At 45.7% G+C, this 21147-nt stretch overlaps 1 protein-coding gene and 1 long non-coding RNA gene across 2 annotated transcripts in view; both read right to left on the bottom strand.

Annotated features, from left to right (window-relative positions):
* Positions 1 to 396: 396 nt before the first annotated feature.
* The window catches only part of LOC141074009 (uncharacterized), a 65505-nt gene continuing 44754 nt past the window's right edge, over positions 397 to 21147 (bottom strand). Inside the window, exon 3 of the mRNA XM_073561525.1 lies at positions 397 to 1152. Coding sequence (XP_073417626.1) covers positions 585 to 1152 — 568 coding nt within the window. The 3' untranslated portion in view covers positions 397 to 584. The remainder of the gene's footprint in view (positions 1153 to 21147) is intronic.
* LOC141074012 (uncharacterized) lies at positions 2840 to 7972 on the bottom strand. The gene is made up of 2 exons (XR_012227117.1): positions 7878 to 7972; positions 2840 to 5460 (listed from the first exon to the last, which is right to left on the bottom strand). It is a non-coding gene; the product is annotated as an uncharacterized lncRNA (long non-coding RNA).

Raw genomic sequence — 21147 nt, 5'->3', positions numbered from 1 at the left:
ACCAAACTAAGGCAGTCCCTATAGGAGAAAAACAAGAATTATACTGTATTGTCACATACTATCTATTCCTGACACTGGAGGGGCTTATAAACTTACACAGTATATAGTTTGAGGTCTGGGATCTGCCAATATGGGGCTAGTTTTCTGGCTGTTTCGGATAACATGATACATGATTTTAGTTTTTTTTTGTCTGGTCTCACTTGAATATAGGTCAATATTAAATAGTCTCCTGATGAGTCGCCTTTGGTGAGGATGAAACCCGTAGAAAAGAGAGGCTTGGAGAGTGAGTGTGCATATGTCACCTCACCCTATATACTGAGATGTGGGATATTTGTTTTTTCTATTAGTAACCTTCTGACTAACCTTCAGGGGGTGAATTATGGGTATAGATTTACATTTGGAAGTAATAAAGTTTAATTTTATCCTTTTGTCAGCAAACATGAGGAATAACAAGAGATAATCCCTTTAAGAAGATCCAGGTTTGGTTAAAGCGATTCCAACATTCTGAACAAAAAAGGGTTCTCCCATATGTGACATCGCTGATGTTTATTAACAGTTGATTTCCAAGTAAAATATTTACCACATTAAGAAAATAAAAAAGGCTTCTCCCCTGTGTGACTGCTCTGATGGCGATCAAGAAGCGCTTTCTGGCTAAAACATTTCCCACATTCTGAACATGAAAAAGGCTTCTCCCCTGTGTGAGTCCTCTGGTGCCTAACCAATGTTGAGTTACGATTAAAACATTTCAAACATTCTAAACATGAAAAAGGCTTCTCCCCTGTGTGAATTCTCTGGTGAACAACAAGGTCTGATTTCTGTTTAAAACATTTCCTACATTCTGAACATGAAAAAGGCTTCTCCCCCGTGTGAATTCTCTGGTGACTATCAAGCTCTGATTTCTGTTTAAAACATTTCCTACATTCTGAACATGAAAAAGGCTTCTCCCCTGTGTGAATTCTCTGGTGAACAACAAGGTCTGATTTCTGATTAAAATATTTCTCACACTCTGAACAGGAAAAAGGCTTCTCCCCTGTGTGAGTCCCCTGGTGCCTAACCAATTTTGAGTTACGATTAAAACATTTCCCACATTCTGAACAGGAAAAAGGCTTCTCCCCTGTGTGAATTCTCTGGTGGTATACAAAATGTGATTTAGATGTAAAATATTTTCCACATTCTGAACAGGAAAATGACTGATTTGCGTTAGTAGCAGTTTGTTTTTTAATGCCTCTTTTGTGACTTTGATTTTCCTTAGTAGTCAGTAATGAATCAGAAGATGGGACCTGTTTCATAGGATCAGATGACAGATCTTGGCTGTGAATGGATGATGGTATATCTGGAGTAATAGCAATCACTTCATTTGTATCTTGTAGGATATTAAGATCATCAGATTTAAAAACTGAAGATGTCAGCTGTCCCTCTGATCTCCTGGTACAGTCATCTGCTAACATAATAAAATAGTACTTTTTAATAAAATATCCTTGAGTTTTATATTTTTGAACATTTCTACTTCACTTGATATTTTTATGGACAGTTTATGTAACAAAAACTTAAATTTACAAAACAATGACAGTTCACAGTCTAATAGAAAACCTTGTTGGATGAGCCAGTAGTGTGCGGTGTTCAACTGTTGGTTCATTCTGCCTCCCAAATGTCAAATATAAAGAAACTAATCAATGTTATGTAGGCGAAAATAATACCAATTCTCATCTCACAAAAAACAAGTCCCCACTCAGGTCCATCATCTGTCAATGGAAAAACAGAGGTTCCCGCACTATTAGTGGCTCAAAGGCTGCTGAAAAGCAACAAGGTTTCCATAAACCAATCCGGCAAAATCCGCTCTCACTTCGGAGTCTTGCAGTGTGCGCAAACAACATTTAGGATCCCTGTATTTAGCAATACTACAGTGAGAAGAACCCACTTAATTTGTGGTGTGTGTCTCCTGGAGCACAATCTGGGCACTATGTGCTGGGTAATAAAATGGCAAATGTGTAATTTTCACTCTCCAACATCCACTGCGTGTTAATTTCCAGAAAGTGGCTGTGGAGTCAAAATATTCACTCCTCCTAAGGATTATAACCCTCAGTGAATTAATTTATAAAATGGAATCACTTTATGGGGATTTCTACTATTCTGGTTTCTGTCATTTAGTTATATTAGGGCTTCTGCATATGGTGTGTCCAATCTCATCTGGGATCTGTTCCTGCTGTCCAGCTGGAGTAATCTGGTCCCTACTTCAGCCAATTGGAAAGTACCACACCCTACTAAAGCTCAAAGCACATGGCCGGAATCTGCCAGATACAGCGCTGTTCTCCTCTGGTTCAGTCCTCTGTGCTCAGCTTGCGGCTTGTGTATTTGTTTCCTGCTGTGACCGTGGCCCGTTTACTGACTACTCTTGTGTCTTCTGATTCTGTGTTCTGTCCTTCTGGTTCTGACCCAGCTACCTGACTATTCTTCTTGCCATCTAACACCACAGAATAGCAGGTAACACCATGGTCCAAGCCTAGGGGTCCCTGTGTAAGTCCAGATTCCATGTAAGGGTGTTATAGGGCGATGAGCAAGGCAATCCTTGGGATATGGAGAGTAGAGAAGATAGAGCCAAGCATGTTCATGGTGGACATCTTTTGAGCTGCCAGGTGACCATGAACAGAGCTCCCAATACATTGTGTCTGTAAACTATTCCTGCTAGATCTGCATTCAAATAGCTAAATATATATAACAAAAATGGGGCGCACCAACTGTACCAATCACAAATATATAAATGAAGGTTTAGGTGCAGCAACAGTGGAATAATAAACATGAGAAGAGAAGAAAAAGAACCACTGCAAATAGCGCACACTGAACCAGTACAAAAACAATGTTTTATTGATGCAGCAATACAATTAAAAACATAATAAAAACATATGAAGCATCCCACAATATATAACAGTGAAGTATGGCATATCACAATTATAGATTATGCTGTAATAACCTGTATATCAACCATGTGGTCCAACCTCACTGCAATAAATCACAACAACCACCCCATAAACCTGCTCATGGAGACCAAGGGCCCTAATATTGCACAATCACTGCATGAAATAATTCCATGCATGTGTCCCTAAATATTCACTGGTTAGGGCACACAGGCCATAATAAGCCAACAGCAATATGGCCAATGCCCACAATCCAATATTCAATTGTACCACACAAAAATTACTCCAGAGCAACCAATGATAAGGTCGCAGTGAAAATACAGCTATAACCAAGTGGGTGCTACACCCAGGATCATACCCCACGCGTATCGCCGCAACCCATGCGGCTTCATCAGGGGAGCTAAATAGCTAAATGGCGCTCCTTCCCTTCTGAAGACTTCCATGTGCCCAGACAGTAGTGTACAATTGTATGTAGGGATTAGTGCGAAGCTGGAAAATAATTTGTAAGATCCATTTGTTTCCTATTATCCTTTGTGAAGAATTCCAAACTTACCACCACATAAAGTGACACACGTCAGATATTAATAATGGGGCCTGATTAGGAACTACTGAAATGATCAAACTCCACAGTCTCCATCAGTAATAAATGAGCAGCTAGTGGTGAAACCTCTCTGGGGTAATTAGCGTATGGGTCTCGGAGACTTCACAATCTATACTATCCTAAGCTCCAATAATATTTTCTGTCAGATGAGTTTCAAGAAGAAATATTAGGCATTTAAAGAGAACTGTGTATAAGGCCGGTTTCACACGTCCAGATATTTTCGGTACCGGAGATGTCCATGTGTGTAATACTTGTGGTACATGTGTGACAACTGTGTGCAGCATCAGTACCACATGGACGGTCGGAAGGGAAGAAGCGCTACAGTAAGCGCTGTTCACCGGCGGCAGGTGCTGAAGACGCTCTCATCATTCTCCTCTGCTCTGTCGGCAGGGAGAATGATGAGAGTTATATTAAAGTCAGAATGATGACAGCAGGTGGCGGCTTTTGGGACTATTATTCCCATCAACCTACACCTGCTGCTAAGAACAGTGACAGCAGGAGCGGATGATGGGAGTATTCCTCACATTTAAAAAACTGCATGGGGTCCCCCCATTTTTGACAACAAACCTTGCTAAAGCTGACAACTGGGGGATGGTATTCTCAGGCTTGTAAGGGGCCAGCCTAAAAATAACAGCCCGCAGCTGCCCAGAAAAGGCACATCTATTAGATGCGCCAAATCTGGTGCTTTTCCCGGCTCTTCCCACTTTCCCTGTAGTGGTGGCAAATGGAGTTCATATTTGTGGGGTTGATGTCACCCTTGTATTGTCTGGTGACATCAAGTCCACGGCTTAGTAATGGAGAGGTGTCTATAAGACACCTATCCATTACTAATCCTATAGTTATATGGTAAAGACACAGCCAGAATAAAGTCTTATATTAGAAATAAAACAAAACACAGTTTTCATTTTTTATTTAACAATAACACAGAGAATTAGCTTGAACTGTGGTGACCTCATCACTGGCTATTTCCCACAGTCGTGAGGTCACTGCAGTTCAGCCTGGCTGGAAACCTCGATGATGTCACTTCTGGTTAATGATGTTGTGCTTGCAGCAGCTCATTCACCAGTGGTTCTCTGCCTGCATGGTTGCATCTTGGCACCGTCCAGGTTGAAAACGAATTATCCCCCAGACATGGATTACGGCGTGGGACAGAGCGACAGACAGGTATGGTATATTGTTGTATTTTATTTTTATTACAGAATGAGGTCTTCGGTGGAAATAGGCGTTAGGTGAGTATAACTGTGTTTGTTATTTTTAAATAGAAAAGGAAAACTGTTTAGTTTTATTGCTAATAAAAGGCTTTATTCTGGCTGTGTCTTTATTTTCCATGTAGCCAGGGCCGGACTGGGAGTGAAATTCAGCCCTGGCATTTGTAAGACCACAGGCCCACGTCTTGTACCCTCTGTAATCTTGCTCTCTAGATAGTCTAATACAGGTCAGCGGCCTACAATCACAACGTTTAGTGTTGTGGACCTGCAGAGCTGACAGCCACTGAATTATGGCCACTTTAGATGAGCCAATAATCATGAAATGTGGGATTGTAAGAGCGCGGCTTCCTGATTATCGGCTCATTTCAATAGCTCAGTAATCACCTGATGGAAGGAAAAATGATTATTAGTCACGGCTTAAAAATCCAGGTTCTTGGTGGCACATTGCTCGGGGTAAACAGGACATGCGCTCCTGAGAACAGGACAGTCTACGTGCACAGAACATATTACCAGTCGCTGTGTGCACAGAGAAGTGCGTCCTCCTGTGTGAACAGGCCGTAGAGGACACTGACTGACGTGTATATGGCTGGTCGGTGGTCGTGGACATGCTGGAGCACAGGAATGACAGGAAAGTCTCAGTCAGACAGCCGTTTCTCACGTCCATGTTCTCTCTGTGGTTTTCATTAGTTCTCTTCCATTATAGTCTATGGTGCTGCTCACAGGCTCATGTTCTTGCAGACTGTGTCTCCCCAAATAAAAATCAGACATTTTCATTTTTAATTGTTGTCACAGACACAATCCCCTCCACAAGTCTCTGAACCTGCGCCGATCACAGACCCCACATAGATCGCCCCAGTGCACACTCTGCGCGGATTAACACTGTAATGTATAGGAGAAGATTTTCATTCATTTAGTTTTTTTCATACGTGAAAATCACTAAAGTTCCCGTCTGGGGGCCGCACCCATCACCGGCCCATGTGTAGTGACTCATTAACCAGTTTATCGCTGCCTTGCCTTCCTTATAGAAGCAGCAGAGACTGGACAGATGGTTTTCATGCTGGGATGCCTGTATTTTGTGGCTGCAGAACCAAGGTAAGGGGATGTGCACACATCTTTGTCAGGCGGATTGAAGAAGCGCCACAAACCTGCCGCTAAACATGAACTTAGTGCACGGCAATGGAAAACCACATTGCTGTACCCGCTCCGTCTGTTACATCTTTTATCTGCTTCAGTGCTTGGAAACTGAGGCCATTAATAGAAGTAGCACATTCTGTCACCTGCAACTATAATAGAAACTATCGAGAAAAGACGCCGGTGGCACAAAAGACATGGCGCCTTCAGGTAAAAGACCGGAGACACTTTCCTGAAGCAGCTCTGCCCCCTGAAAAAAAACTGTGTGCACATACCCTAGATACAAACACAAGGCTACAGCACCCTGCAAACGCTGAGTACAAGAATCATTCTAAGGCCGGGGTCACACTAGGGTGTGTGATGCGAGAAACAACACCCAGCACTGCCACCGGCACTCGGACCGGAGTGTGCGGCTACATGGATTTCTAAGGGCCAATGCAGACGGCCATATATATCCTCTGATCTGAGAGAATCGGCCAATTATACTGTACAGCTGACACTTGGATCAGGATCTGACCCGAGTGTCAGCACAGTGTGGTCCGATTGTCTAGGATGAGAGATTCAGAGAACACTGAGGAAAAGATGGAGAACAAACTCTTCTCCATTGTGTCATCGGAGTGCAGTCCAGTGTTTTCCACGCACTCATTGTATTGCATTACTGAGCGTGATCAGAATATCATACGTTAACAATATATAACATATAACGCATGTTCCAACCCCATGGATAGAGACAAACACCTCGGTCGCCTCAGAAAGTCCTTTTTGAGTCAGGGCTACCATCCAAGAACAATAGAAAACCAAATTACAAGAGCCACCAGAATGTCAAGGAATCACCTGCCACATTACAAAGCTAAAGAAGAAAATAACCAGGAGCCTCTAGTGGTCACCTACAACCCAAATCTGGAGGTGCTAAAGGGAGCGGCACGGGAATTACAACCTTTACTACAAAACGATGCCCGATTACAATCCATGTTTCCAGACCCCCCACTACTGTGTTTTAGGCAGCCCCCTAATCTAAGAAGCATCATTGTCAGAAGCTCCCTGTCCTCTCCAACAGCTGCAGGAACCTTTCCTTGCAACCAGAAAAAATGTAAAACCTGTCCATTTATAATGACCACGGACAAGATAAAGATCCCCAACTCACATCAGGACTACAAGATCCCAGGTACTCTCAGCTGCATCACATCTAATGGGGTGTACTTAATTATTTGTACTAAATGTCCATCTGGGGGGTCTGTATGTGGGGAGACTGGGCAAACACTGAGAACAAGGATGAATTCTCATTGCCACACAATAAGAGAAAAAAGAAGGGATCTACCTGTGGCAAAACATTTTTGTATCCCCGGTCATAGCATGATGGACATTAAATTACTTGTATTAAAAGGTAACTTCAACTCTCAGAGAGACAGGAGGGTCTGGGAGTATAAATTTATGACAACTTTTGACACACTCAGTGCAGGAATGAATGTGTCGCATGGATTTATGTCTTTTTACATCAATTAAGGAATTTGCTCTTCAGACCTTCTGGGGTCATCACACAACACAGAACCAGATCCCAATCAGAGGGCAATAAAACCTTCACACTCCTAATCTATAAACTGTTCCAATATTTATGACAATTCTGCTAAATGTTACTTGTCTTGTCTGTTGCGTTATTTTTGTGCTGTTTTGTGTATAAATATGTGATTTTTCAGATGTTGCATTAGTCTAGCCTGATGAAGAGACCTGAGGAGTCTCGAAAGCTTGCAATGTGCTACCACCTTTTCAGTTAGCCATTAAAAGGTATCAACCACTGAGGACTCTCAATTCTAAATATTCTTTTATCTACTGGCTAACACGGTACAAAGTTATATATCTTTCCTGTATCAAAGTCATTTGAACAGTTTTGGGTGGAGGAGAATGTTGTGGTCTAGAGGCAAAATGGTGATCATGGTAATACGGCCGGACTACACCACCGATAAAGCAGCCACAGCCGGTGACTGAGAGGAATCTGTGACGTCTCTGCATTCAGTGGTTACTACTCACCTGGGTAGTTATATGTGGGAATCTCCTCTTTACACCGCTCATCACCCCTCACATATGTCTCTGTAGTATTAGTATGGGTCAGATCTTCACCCTGAAACAAATATTGTAAGAGTCACCGACAGATGGAGAAGTCCCATCTATGATCAGCTCTAATCCTGCCATCTCCAACGTTCTCATTACACAAGTATAAAACATATAATACTGGTGGATAAAACAAGACTGAGCACAAGACCTTCACAGCCGTCTACACATCATAGGGGAGATCTCCTGACACCTTCTCTCCATCTACCTGATGATCCTGAGGAGCACTGGGATCTTCTTGGTTACAGTCCTGTGGAAGAAGAGGACGGGGACATCTCTCTGGTGTTGTCCTCTTACTGGATAGATCTGGAGGAAACACATACAGGGACTGAATTCATTCTCTACATACAGATAATTATAGGCCGTGTGTATTTAGTCCTGTCTATTACCTGGTGATGTGAGGGGCTGGGGAACCTCCATTATGACGTTCTTGTACAGATCTCTGTGTCCTTCTAAATACTCCCACTCCTCCATGGAGAAATAGACGGCGACATCCTGACACCTTATAGGAACCTGACACATACAATGATACCGTCATCCCCCGATCCCTTCATAGTGTTACTGCATAATGTCCCAGCATTCCCAGCAGTGTCACCTCTCCAGTCAGCAGCTCAATCATCTTGTAGATGAGTTCTAGAATATTCTGGTCATTGATGTCCTCATGGATCAGGGGGTGAGGTGGAGGCCCCGTGATTGGGCTCAGGGGTCTTCCCCATCCCTCAGACACAGGGTCCTGACAGCGATCACTAGAGGTCTTCTTCACCACTGTGTAATCCTGGTTATGGAGAGACACATTAATAAATCTCACTACAGACATTTCCAGAGTCCTCACCTCTCCAGTTCTGTCCATCTGTTATTCCCATAGATAAGAATGATGTAATGTGACGTCATCAGAATCTCTCACCTCTCCAGTGAGACGGAAGAGGATCTCTAGGGTGAGGTGTAACATCCTCTCCGCCATCTTGTCTCTGTCCATATCCATCCTTGATGGGTAAATCAGGAAAATTCTCTTCTGTAGAAGATCTTCACTGAGAGGATCCGATATTGTAGAGACCTGAATGAGAAGAAGATGAGCCGATGTAACATCATAAGAATCCTGTGTAATAATACAATTACTGGAGATAATAAGGGAAACATATGAGGAGATTTATTATCTTACAGGGTTTAGTTTTCTTCCCTGACATCTACTAATAAAACCTATATATTTAGGCCACAGACAACAAGCAGTTTCCTCCTCGGAGTCGGCAGCTGAACACGTTCCTCATAGACTCATCAACGTCACCATCAATTCCCATCAGAGTGAAGGAACATCGCTCCTCTATTCAGCTCTATGGATCCAGGATGAAATCCACTGCGGCCCCTGCAAGAAAAGAGCGAAGTCTGGTGAGACCCCCGAGGCCGGAGATTTCTACAGCTGCTCTGTGCGCACAGGACCTGTGATGAGGTCACAGGAGGGGAGGAGTCAGGGGTCACATGATCAGGGGCCTCAGTGTGTGCAGGACTCTGCTGTGCTGGTTGTCATGGTGCTGGATGAGGGGAAGTTTCTGTGTGGGGTCAGGAGGAGTTTACAGGGTGGATGTAGCAGAGCCGTGTGTGTACGAGGTGCACGGAGCGGAGCCGTGTGTGTACGAGGTGTACGGAGCGGAGCCGCGTGTGTACGAGGTGTACGGAGCGGAGCCGTGTGTGTACGGTGTGTACGAGGTGTACGGAGCGGAGCCGTGTGTGTACGAGGTGTACGGAGCGGAGCCGTGTGTGTACGAGGTGTACGGAGCCGTGTGTGTACATGGTGTACGGAGCGGAGCCGTGTGTGTACATGGTGTACGGAGCGGAGCCGTGTGTGTACGAGGTGTACGGAGCAGAGCCGCGTGTGAACGAGGTGTACGGAGCGGAGCCGTGTGTACGAGGTGTACGGAGTGGAGCCGTGTGTGTACGAGGTGTACGGAGCGGAGCCGTGTGTGTACGAGGTGTACGGAGCGGAGCCCTGTGTGTACGAGGTGTACGGGGCGGAGCCGTGTGTGTACGAGGTGTACGGAGCGGAGCCGTGTGTGTACGAGGTGTACGGAGCCGTGTGTGTACATGGTGTACGGAGCGGAGCCCTGTGTGTACGAGGTGTACGGAGCAGAGCCGCGTGTGAACGAGGTGTACGGAGCGGAGCCGTGTGTACGAGGTGTACGGAGTGGAGCCGTGTGTGTACGAGGTGTACGGAGCGGAGCCGTGTGTGTACGAGGTGTACGGGGCGGAGCCGTGTGTGTACGAGGTGTACGGAGCGGAGACGTGTGTGTACGAGGTGTACGGAGCGGAGGCGTGTGTGTACGAGGTGTACGGAGCGGAGCCGTGTGTGTACGAGGTGTACGGAGCGGAGCCGTGTGTGTACGAGGTGTGCGGAGCGGAGCCGTGTGTGAACAAGGTGTACGGAGCGGAGCCGTGTTTGTGTGGACCCCTCTGTATACACCTGTATACCCCAAGCTTCAGTCACAGACCCCGCGTCTCTCACACTGTATACACCCGTATAGCCCAAGCTTCGGTCACAGACCCCTGTGTTCACTGTATACACCTGTTTATCCACAGTTTTGGTCGCAGACCCCTGTGCATACTGTATTCACCTGTATACCCCCAGCTTCGGTCGCAGACCCCTCTGTGTACGCTGTATACACCCGCATACCCCCCGTTTCGGTCGCAGACCCCTGTGTACACTGTATACACCTGTATACCCCCAGCTTCGATAACAGACCCCTGTGTGTATGCTGTATACACCCTTATACCCCCAGCTTCGGTCACAGACCCCCCCGTGTACGCTGTATACATCCGTATACCCCCAGCTTCGGTCACAGACCCCTCTGTGTATGCTGTATACACCCGTATACCCCCAGCTTCGGTCACAGACTCCTCTGTGTACGCTGTATACACCCGTATACCCCCAGCTTCGGTCACAGACCCCTCTGTGTATGCTGTATACACCCGTATACCCCCAGCTTCGGTCACAGACCCTGCATCTCTCACACTGTAGAACTGATGCCGGACACACACGGTAAAACTGCGGTCGTCGGTCTCTCATCTCTCGCACTTATACTGATAACATAAGATGGAGTCAGACGAACCCTCCTACAAAACGTGAGAACAAAGTCATTACTACAGGACTGTGTGAGAAAGGGATTTATTCTACAAGAAACGCTGGGGCCACAAATGAGAATAACATAATGTCGCTCATCTTCTCTTTCACCATAGATATTGACAGTGAGGGCGACTTCCACTTTGCTGCAATGTGGATTTTAGTGGCCATACATAAGCAGTTTACTAGCTTCTGAAAGCGTTCTGGAAGCCGGGAAGGCCTGGTTCCCAGTAAAAGGGTAGAAGGTTCCAGATCAACCGGTCCACCATACATCTGTGCTATCAGATGCTTCACCTTCTCCCAAAGCCCAGAAACCACCATACAAGACCACCAAATATGTCTCATGTCACCAGATATTCCACAGCCCCTAATACAGTCTCCCAAGATTTTAGGAAAAATGCTGTGAATTTTTTCCTGTACATAATAGACTCTGTGCAATAGTTTTAAGGAGGTCTCCACAAGGGAAGTCTGGTGACTGCCTCATGATAGGGTGTCACAGCTACGATACCATTCATCAATTGACTGTTCAAACCCCAGATCCTCCTCCCACTGTAACATATACTTCAAATTTTTTATCATCTTGTGGGGAATTTATAGCACAGTAGATCAATGAGAGATCGTTCCCCTGCCCAAAGGGTCATTTAGACATTTATTTTCAAAACTCGCCCTGAGTGTAGTACCGCTCGGGAGGATCTGCTTTGCAAAGTGGAAAGATCTGATTCGGTCGCATTACCTCCCTAACTGGAGGTTCAAATATTTGAACAAATTCCTGTCTGTCAAGTAAGATATTAAATGGGGAACACAAATGTTGAAGTATATGAATACCTTTCAGCTTCCTCCAAGAAAAAATTTGTGGCTCAAGGCCTGGCGGGAACATGGGGTTTTGTAATATAGCTGTCAGGGGAGAAGGGCTTGATTGTAAGTTATATTTAAACTTTCCTCCAAAGAAGCAACGAGTGGACTGTAAAAGGAGCCACATTCATTAACCCCCGTGGAAGTCGGTCTGTGGTCCACATTAGGCCTGATAAAGAGAATGGTTTGGAGAGAAATGATTCCAGAATAACCCATCTCGGACTATTGGGATATGAACACGCACTTATTAATGGAGCAATCTGTGCCGACTTGTAATAAAGTGTAAAATTAGGGAGGGATAAACCCCCTTCTTTTCTGTGACCGAACATAAGTTTTTGCACAATTCTGGGTTGTTTTCCGAGCCAAAGAAACTTAGACATCATAGAGTGTAACTGAGGGAACGTTCTGGCTGGTACCATAATTGGGAGGGACCTAAATAGATATAAGAAGTGAGGCAGTGACACCATTTTTAATGCCTGTATTCTGCCGAGCCAGGATAACTTTGAGGAAGCCCATCTATCGAGGTCTCTCTGGAAGTTTTGGATCTGTGGAGTGTAATTCCTCCTAAACAGAGGTGACCTGTTGGTTGTTAAGTTGATACCCAGATATGTTAGATAATGTTCTTTGTGTATAAACCCAAAATGGGAGGCTATATTAGTTTGCTCTTAGGAAAATTTACAAATAATGCTTCGGATTTATCAATGTTAATCTTTAACCCTGAGATCTTCTCAAATTCGTGAAGGAGGGAAAACAAGTGAGGGAGTGTAGTGTGGGGACTTATTAATGTTAGCAGGAGATCATCCGCAAAGAGGCTGACTTTATATTGGTCTCCCATATTCTCAGGGCCCAGGATATTCTGATCTCTCCTTATTGCTTCCACAATGGGTTCCATTGCAAGTGCAAAAAGATCCGGAGATAGAGGACAGCCCTGCCTGGTACCCTCTGAATATTAATTGGAGGGGGATGTGGTGACGGGAGTTTTACATAAGCGATAGGGCTATCATATAACAATTGGAGGCACTTTATAAGATTAGGGGAGAATCCGACTTCCGATAGAACCGTAAAGAGATATGTCCAGGACGCCGAATCGAAAGCCCTCTCAGTATCTAATGCAAGCAGGAGAAGTCGCTTTCGCTGTAGGTTAGTTGTATGAATAATATTTAACGCTCTCCTAATATTATCTGGGGCCTGTCGCGCTGGTATAAAACCAACCTGACCCCGATGGATGAGGTGAGGGAGGATTTTATTGATCCTGTCACAATGGATGTAAAGATTTTGAAGTCAATGTATAAGAGGGATATAGGTCTATAATTTGTGGTGAGATGATCTTTCTTAGGATTAGGGATTACGGTTACATGCGCCACGTAGAGCTCAGGGGGCAGCTGTGAGCCATTTAGTAGTGAATTACAGAGGTTTTTATATGTGGTGTCAGCACATCGCTGCATTTTTTATAATATATTGCTGTAAGACCATCCGGCCCCGGGGCCTTTCCTCTTTTTAGTTTTTTGGTTGTTGAAACTATTTCCTCCTCAGAGATGTGTAAATGGAGTTGTTGTGCCGCGGACTCAGTCAGGTTAGGTAGATGTAGTGTGTGAAGGAATGACTCCAGTAGTGAGGGGGGGTGATTGTGGGGGCGAATACAAACTCTGGGAGTATTCATTATAAGTGCTATACATGACATCGGGGTGGGCTGAGGTCTGACCCTTAGGGTCTTTTATAGAGGAGATTATATGCAGTGACTCTCTCATTCTGAGCTTACGAGCGGCATCTTATTAGGCTTATTGGCATGGTGATAAAACGCGGCTTTACTCCAAGTTAGCGCCTCTCCGTTCTGGTGGTGAGAATGGCGTCTAATTGTCATTTCATATCTTGTATTTGTGTAGATAAGTATAGGGGTGAAGAGCGCTGATTGGCCAATTCTCACTCCTGCAGTTTCTCCTCCAGTCTGGGCTGTAATTCAGACCTTTCTTCTTCCTGTCGGCCGATAACTTATCACAGAACCGGGAATAGATTTTCTGTGCGCGAGTCACATTGCTCCAAGTGAGGCCTCCTCCGCTGTGTGAGTTTAGGGGAAATTTGTTATATCTTCTCTTATAGCGGTTACATTAGAGATTTGGGCATTTTAGCTCCTGGTGTGGAGTCGATAGCACAATCATATGCCGCCATATAGTAGACGGCCGGTAACTGGGGAGAATTCCCTCATGTGTGGGGTCTATTTCCCTCCAGAGATATCACACGTTACATTCCACACATAACACTGTGTAGAGAAGGCGGCGCGGGGTAATTGTGCCAGTAGTGAGGGGAGAATAATGGCGGGAATGTCACTGACTGAGGAGAAGGCTCCATGGAGGTCTGCACTCCGGAGATCATGTGACCCCTGACTCCTCCCCTCCTGTGACCTCATCACAGGTCCTGTGCACAGAGCAGCCATATATGTGGAGTGCGGCTCTGCAGGTTAGTGATGGGCAGTCCGGCTCTTCTGCCTCCTTTCCCCACTTTTCTCACTCCTGTCCCTTCACTATAAAGCCTGGGCCTCATTATACAGCTGTACAGGGGTCTAGTGAAGGCTTTTTAGCCCTTTCCTCAGACTGTAGCTCCTGGGCACAGGCACTCACTCCTGTCCCTTCACTATAAAGCCTGGGCCTCATTATACAGCTGTACAGGGGTCTAGTGAAGGCTTTTTAGCCCTTTCCTCAGTCTGTAGCTCCTGGGATCAGGCCCTCACTCCTGTCCCTTCACTATAAAGCCTGTGCCTCATTATACAGCTGTACAGGGGTCTAGAGAAGGCTTTTTAGCCCTTTCCTCAGACTGTAGCTCCTGGGAACAGGCCCTGACTCCTGTCCCTTCACTATAAAGCCTGGGCCTCATTATACAGCTGTACAGGGGTCTAGTGAAGGCTTTTTAGCCCTTTCCTCAGACTGTAGCTCCTGGGAACAGGCCCTGACTCCTGTCCCTTCACTATAAAGCCTGGGCCTCATTATACAGCTGTACAGGGGTCTAGTGAAGGCTTTTTAGCCCTTTCCTCAGACTGTAGCTCCTGGGAACAGACCCTCACTCCTGTCCCTTCACTATAAAGCCTGGGCCTCATTATACAGCTGTACAGGGGTCTAGTGAAGGCTTTTTAGCCCTTTCCTCAGACTGTAGCTCCTGGGAACAGGCCCTCACTCCTGTCCCTTCACTATAAAGCCTGGGCCTCATTATACAGCTGTACAGGGGTGTAGTGAAGGCTTTTTAGCCCTTTCCTCAGACTGTAGCTCCTGGGAACAGTCCCTCACTCCTGTCCCTTCACTATAAAGCCTGGGCCTCATTATACAGCTGTACAGGGGTATAGTGAAGGCTTTTTAGCCCTTTCCTCAGACTGTAGCTCCTGGGAACAGGCCCTGACTCCTGTCCCTTCACTATAAAGCCTGGGCCTCATTATACAGCTGTACAGGGGTCTAGTGAAGGCTTTTTAGCCCTTTCCTCAGACTGTAGCTCCTGGGAACAGGCCCTCACTCCTGTCCCTTCACTATAAAGCCTGGGCCTCATTATACAGCTGTACAGGGGTCTAGTGAAGGCTTTTTAGCCCTTTCCTCAGACTGTAGCTCCTGGGAACAGGCCCTGACTCCTGTCCCTTCACTATAAAGCCTGGGCCTCATTATACAGCTGTACAGGGGTCTAGTGAAGGCTTTTTAGCCCTTTCCTCAGACTGCAGCTCCTGGGAACAGGCCCTGACTCCTGTCCCTTCACTATAAAGCCTGGGCCTCATTATACAGCTGTACAGGGGTCTAGTGAAGGCTTTTTAGCCCTTTCCTCAGACTGTAGCTCCTGGGAACAGGCCCTGACTCCTGTCCCTTCACTATAAAGCCTGGGCCTCATTATACAGCTGTACAGGGGTCTAGTGAAGGCTTTTTAGCCCTTTCCTCAGACTGTAGCTCCTGGGAACAGACCCTCACTCCTGTCCCTTCACTATAAAGCCTGGGCCTCATTATACAGCTGTACAGGGGTCTAGTGAAGGCTTTTTAGCCCTTTCCTCAGATTGTAGCTCCTGGGAACAGGCCCTCACTCCTGTCCCTTCACTATAAAGCCTGGGCCTCATTATACAGCTGTACAGGGGTGTAGTGAAGGCTTTTTAGCCCTTTCCTCAGACTGTAGCTCCTGGGAACAGTCCCTCACTCCTGTCCCTTCACTATAAAGCCTGGGCCTCATTATACAGCTGTACAGGGGTCTAGTGAAGGCTTTTTAGCCCTTTCCTCAGACTGCAGCTCCTGGGAACAGGCCCTGACTCCTGTCCCTTCACTATAAAGCCTGGGCCTCATTATACAGCTGTACAGGGGTCTAGTGAAGGCTTTTTAGCCCTTTCCTCAGACTGTAGCTCCTGGGAACAGACCCTCACTCCTGTCCCTTCACTATAAAGCCTGGGCCTCATTATACAGCTGTACAGGGGTCTAGTGAAGGCTTTTTAGCCCTTTCCTCAGACTGTAGCTCCTGGGAACAGGCCCTCACTCCTGTCCCTTCACTATAAAGCCTGGGCCTCATTATACAGCTGTACAGGGGTGTAGTGAAGGCTTTTTAGCCCTTTCCTCAGACTGTAGCTCCTGGGAACAGTCCCTCACTCCTGTCCCTTCACTATAAAGCCTGGGCCTCATAATACAGCTGTACAGGGGTCTAGTGAAGGCTTTTTAGCCCTTTCCTCAGACTGTAGCTCCTGGGAACAGGCCCTGACTCCTGTCCCTTCACTATAAAGCCTGGGCCTCATTATACAGCTGTACAGGGGTCTATTGAAGGCTTTTTAGCCCTTTCCTCAGACTGTAGCTCCTGGGAACAGTCCCTCACTCCTGTCCCTTCACTATAAAGCCTGGGCCTCATTATACAGCTGTACAGGGGTCTAGTGAAGGCTTTTTAGCCCTTTCCTCAGACTGTAGCTCCTGGGAACAGGCCCTGACTCCTGTCCCTTCACTATAAAGCCTGGGTCTCATTATACAGCTGTACATGGGTCTAGTGAAGGCTTTTTAGCCCATTCTTCAGACTGTAGCTCCTGGGAACAGGCCCTCACTCCTGTCCCTTCACTATAAAGCCTGGGCCTCATTATACAGCTGTACAGGGGTCTAGTGAAGGCTTTTTAGCTCTTTCCTCAGACTGTAGCTCCTGGGAACAGGCCCTGACTCCTGTCCCTTCACTATAAAGCCTGGGCCTCATTATACAGCTGTACAGGGGTCTAGTGAAGGCTTTTTAGCCCTTTCCTCAGACTGTAGCTCCTGGGAACAGGCGCTCACTCCTGTTCCTTCACTATAAAGCCTGGGCCTCATTATACAGCTGTACAGGGGTCTAGTGAAGGCTTTTTAGCCCTTTCCTCAGACTGTAGCTCCTAGTCACCATGTGATCTCACCATAACCCTAACAAGCTAATTAAGGTGTGAAATCTTGGTCAAAATTATCTCAGTACACAAATCTCCCAGGGTGCCCAAAGTTTTGCATCGCCCCTTTTTCCTTTTTGCAATTATGAAATTGTAAAAAAGTCTATATATATATTTTTATTATTATTTTTGTCTAAAATACAAAGGCCATGTGTCATCTTAGAGGTTCGGCCTTTTAGAGATCATTTCATCTTCATCTTACTGCTGCTCACAATAACAGTCATTTTGACCAGGGGCGCCCACACTTTTACATGCCGCTGTCAATGCTTCGTCCCGCTGGTGCTCAATATTTAATAGGGTCTTGCTATTAAACTTAATGAAAAGTTTGGTGAATTTCTTTGAGCTGTTATTACTAGAGATGAGCGAATATCGTCGGAGAAGTTGTTATTGGCTAATATCACTTACCGAATAGCTGCATCGGGACCCCGGATCCCTGGAGCGCTCCCGATAATCAGCTGCATGTGTCGCCCTCCATGCAGGTGCTGTGACTATCACACAGCGCGACACATGCAGCTGATTATCGGGAGCGCTCCAGCACACTGAGTCCTGCACACACTGAGGCCCCTGATCATGTGACCCCTGACTCCTCCCCTCCTGTGACCTCATCACAGGTCCGGTGGGCACAGAGCAGTCATATATGTGGTGGACACTCCTGGATCTTCTGCTTTCTGGGCCGGTTCCTCCTGTGAGTCCTATTAACCCTTTCGCTCTCTGTATTCTCCTTTCTGACAGGACAATATCTGAATTCGGACAGTGTGACAGGAATTTAAGCAATGTGGAAGGAAAAAATGACAATTTTACTTTATTTCCTCACAAAAATGTGACTTTACCCCAAAATTGTCAGCGTAACAAATCCTTATTTCCCCACTGTAGTCTGTAGACTCCATATACAGATCCCTTAAGTGTGAAAAGAGCTGAATTCCCCACTTAAGTTATTGCATTTTGGAAATTGCCCCCACTGGGAATTTATCTCCAGGTAAAGGCACAATTGTGTCTCCATGGGGGTTGTGCTCACAGCCCAACATCGTGTGGCCTCCAAAGAATGCCACCCCGCACCATTACTGACCACTGCCAAACCGGTCATGCTGAAGGATGTTACAGGCAGCAGATCGCTCTCCACGGCGTCTCCAGACTCTGTCACGGCTGTCACATGTGCTCAGTGTGAACCTGCTTCCATCTGTGAAGAGCACAGGGCGCCAGTGGTGAATTTGCCAATCCTGGTGTTCTGTGGCAAATGCCAAGTGTCCTGTACGGTGTTGGGCTGTGAGCACAACCCCCATCTGTGGACGTCAGGCCCTCAGACCATCCTAATGGAGTCAGTTTTTAACCATTTGTGCAGACACATGAACATTTGTGGCCTGCTGAAGATCATTTTGCAGGTCTCTGGCAGTGCTCCTCCTGTTCCTACTTGCACAAAGGTGGAGGTAGCAGTCCTGCTGCTGGGTTGTTGCCCTCCTACAGCCCCCTCCACATCTCCTGGTATCACCTCCAGCCTCTGGACACTACGCTGACAGACACAGCAAACTTTCTTGCCACAGCTCACATTGATGTGCCATCCTGGATGAGCTGCACTACCTGAGCCACTTGTGTGGGTTTTAGAGTCCGTCTCATGTTACCACGAGTGTGAAAGCACAACCAACATTCAAAAGTGACCGAAACAACAGCCAGAAAGCATTGGTACTGAGATGTGGTCTGTGGTCCCCACCTGCAGAACCACTCCTTTATTGAGGGTGTCTTGATAATTGCCAATAATTTCCATCTGTTGTCTATTCCATTTGCACAACAGCATGTGAAATTGATTGTCAATCAGTGTTGCTTCCTAAGTGGACAGTTTGATTTCACAGAAGTTTGATTTACTTGGAGTTATATTCTGTTGTTTAAGTGTTCCCTTTATTTTTTTGAACAGTGTATATAGAGAGATAGATTTTTTTTCTTTACGTTGGAGGATCCAATTCCAGCTATTGCTGTGTGATCTGTGATTTCTATCTACTCCACTGTGTACAGGATAATAGAGTATAATAAAGTAGTTATGGACGTGACGTTACTAACATTGTGCAGTGACTCTGCTTTCCATATAGTGATGGATATTTCTTGTTGCTGAAACTGTGATTTTTTTTCCACTTTAAACCTTTTTTAAACCCCTCTGATCAGTGCGATCATACAACATACAAGCCTCTGATGGCTCCGGTGATGCCCTGTACTACTGTATTGCCGTGTATCATCACTGCCTGTCAGTGTAATACTAACGGCCCCACACACATGAGATCAGAGTTGGCTGAACGGTCATTTGGCAGACGGCGATCTCTCCCGACTCCCCCATACACACAAATATTCCAGCTTTCCTGTGGTCTGTATGAGAGAGTCGCCTCCAGACTCCTCTAGCAGAGGATTATCTACAGGATGAACAGACGGATTATCCTCTGAAATTCAGGATGCCAGATCCTTCTCTGCCCTGACATCATCTGTCGGGAGGCCCCCAAATACATTATATGGTCGGCCAAACCCCCCGAAATCAGTGCTTTCATGGAACTTTAGTCTAATGTGTATGGGGGCGTTATAAGGTAACTTATTGGATGCTGCCTCTGGCCCGGCCTAATAGACCTTTCATACATTGCAGCCCAGACCCCATTATTAGGCATGTAAGTATCGGAGTAACTAGGCCGCCCCATACTATCGAGTACTTGGGGGCGGGGGGCATTCAGCCAAACTCTGTCACACCTTCTTAGATGCCATGTTTGCTTTTCACAGCAGCAAGTGGTTTTGTTGAAGCCTCATCTGTGCCGTCCCTGTGGTGTACATCTATGTTCTGGGGTCCAAAAAGATTCATTCCTATTTAATAAATGTTTAACATGTTAAAAATTATAAAATGTGTCTTCTGCTTTTTGCATATTTTTTTATTTTTACAAGAATTGTTGGCTCCAATTTTCTTTAGAAACATTTTAATATTGGCTGTTTCTGGAGTTTTTCTTGTAATATAGGAAAGCCTAAGGCCAGAAATAATCCCCATAAATCACTGTACATGGAGACTTTGGGATCAGATTATTTCTGGCCGTTGTGATTGTGGAAACAAAAAATCTTCTATAAAAGCCTCAAACTTCTGTGTGTGACTCAGAGCTGAGATCTAACGTGATAGAAGATTCCAGTGCGGGGAAGACGGGAAACCTTCATATAGACGGCCGGTGGGGATGGAGGCAGTGACCGACTCTGGCCACATCTGTCTCTAGAGCCGCAGTAGAAGATGAAGATGTCGTCCTCATCATGAAGGAGTTATTTCTCATGTCGCGTGTAATGAATATCTCCTGCAGTATTGCTAATGCCGATTCCAGTGTCGGTAATGAGACGAGAATTAGCGTTATGGAAGATGAGTCTATGAGGAACGTGTTCAGCTGCCGACTCCGAGGAGGAAACTGCTTGTTGTCTGGGGCCTAAATATATAGGTTTTATTAGTAGATGTCAGGGAAGAAAACTAAACCCTGTAAGATAATAAATCTCCTCATATGTTTCCCTTATTATCTCCAGTAATTGTATTATTACACAGGATTCTTATGATGTTACATCGGATCATCTTCTTCTCATTCAGGTCTCTACAATATTGGATCCTCTCAGTGAAGATCTTCTACAAAAGAGAATTTTCCTGATTTACCCATTAAGGATGGATATGGACAGAGACAAGATGGCGGAGAGGATGTTACACCTAACCCTAGAGATCCTCTTCCGTCTCACTGGAGAGGTGAGAGATTCTGATGACGTAACATTACTGTCATGATCCATGCTGGATCAGGATATATAAAAGCACTGGTAACCTTTTTTTTTCCCTAAGCTGTCCTTAAGTT

Source organism: Dendrobates tinctorius, unplaced genomic scaffold (assembly GCF_039654945.1).
Source record: "Dendrobates tinctorius isolate UK_male_01 unplaced genomic scaffold, ASM3965494v1 ptg000322l, whole genome shotgun sequence".
NCBI lineage: Eukaryota > Metazoa > Chordata > Amphibia > Anura > Dendrobatidae > Dendrobates > Dendrobates tinctorius.
The sequence above is the reverse complement of the archived record's forward strand: the minus strand, read 5'-3'. Positions and strand labels throughout refer to the sequence as shown.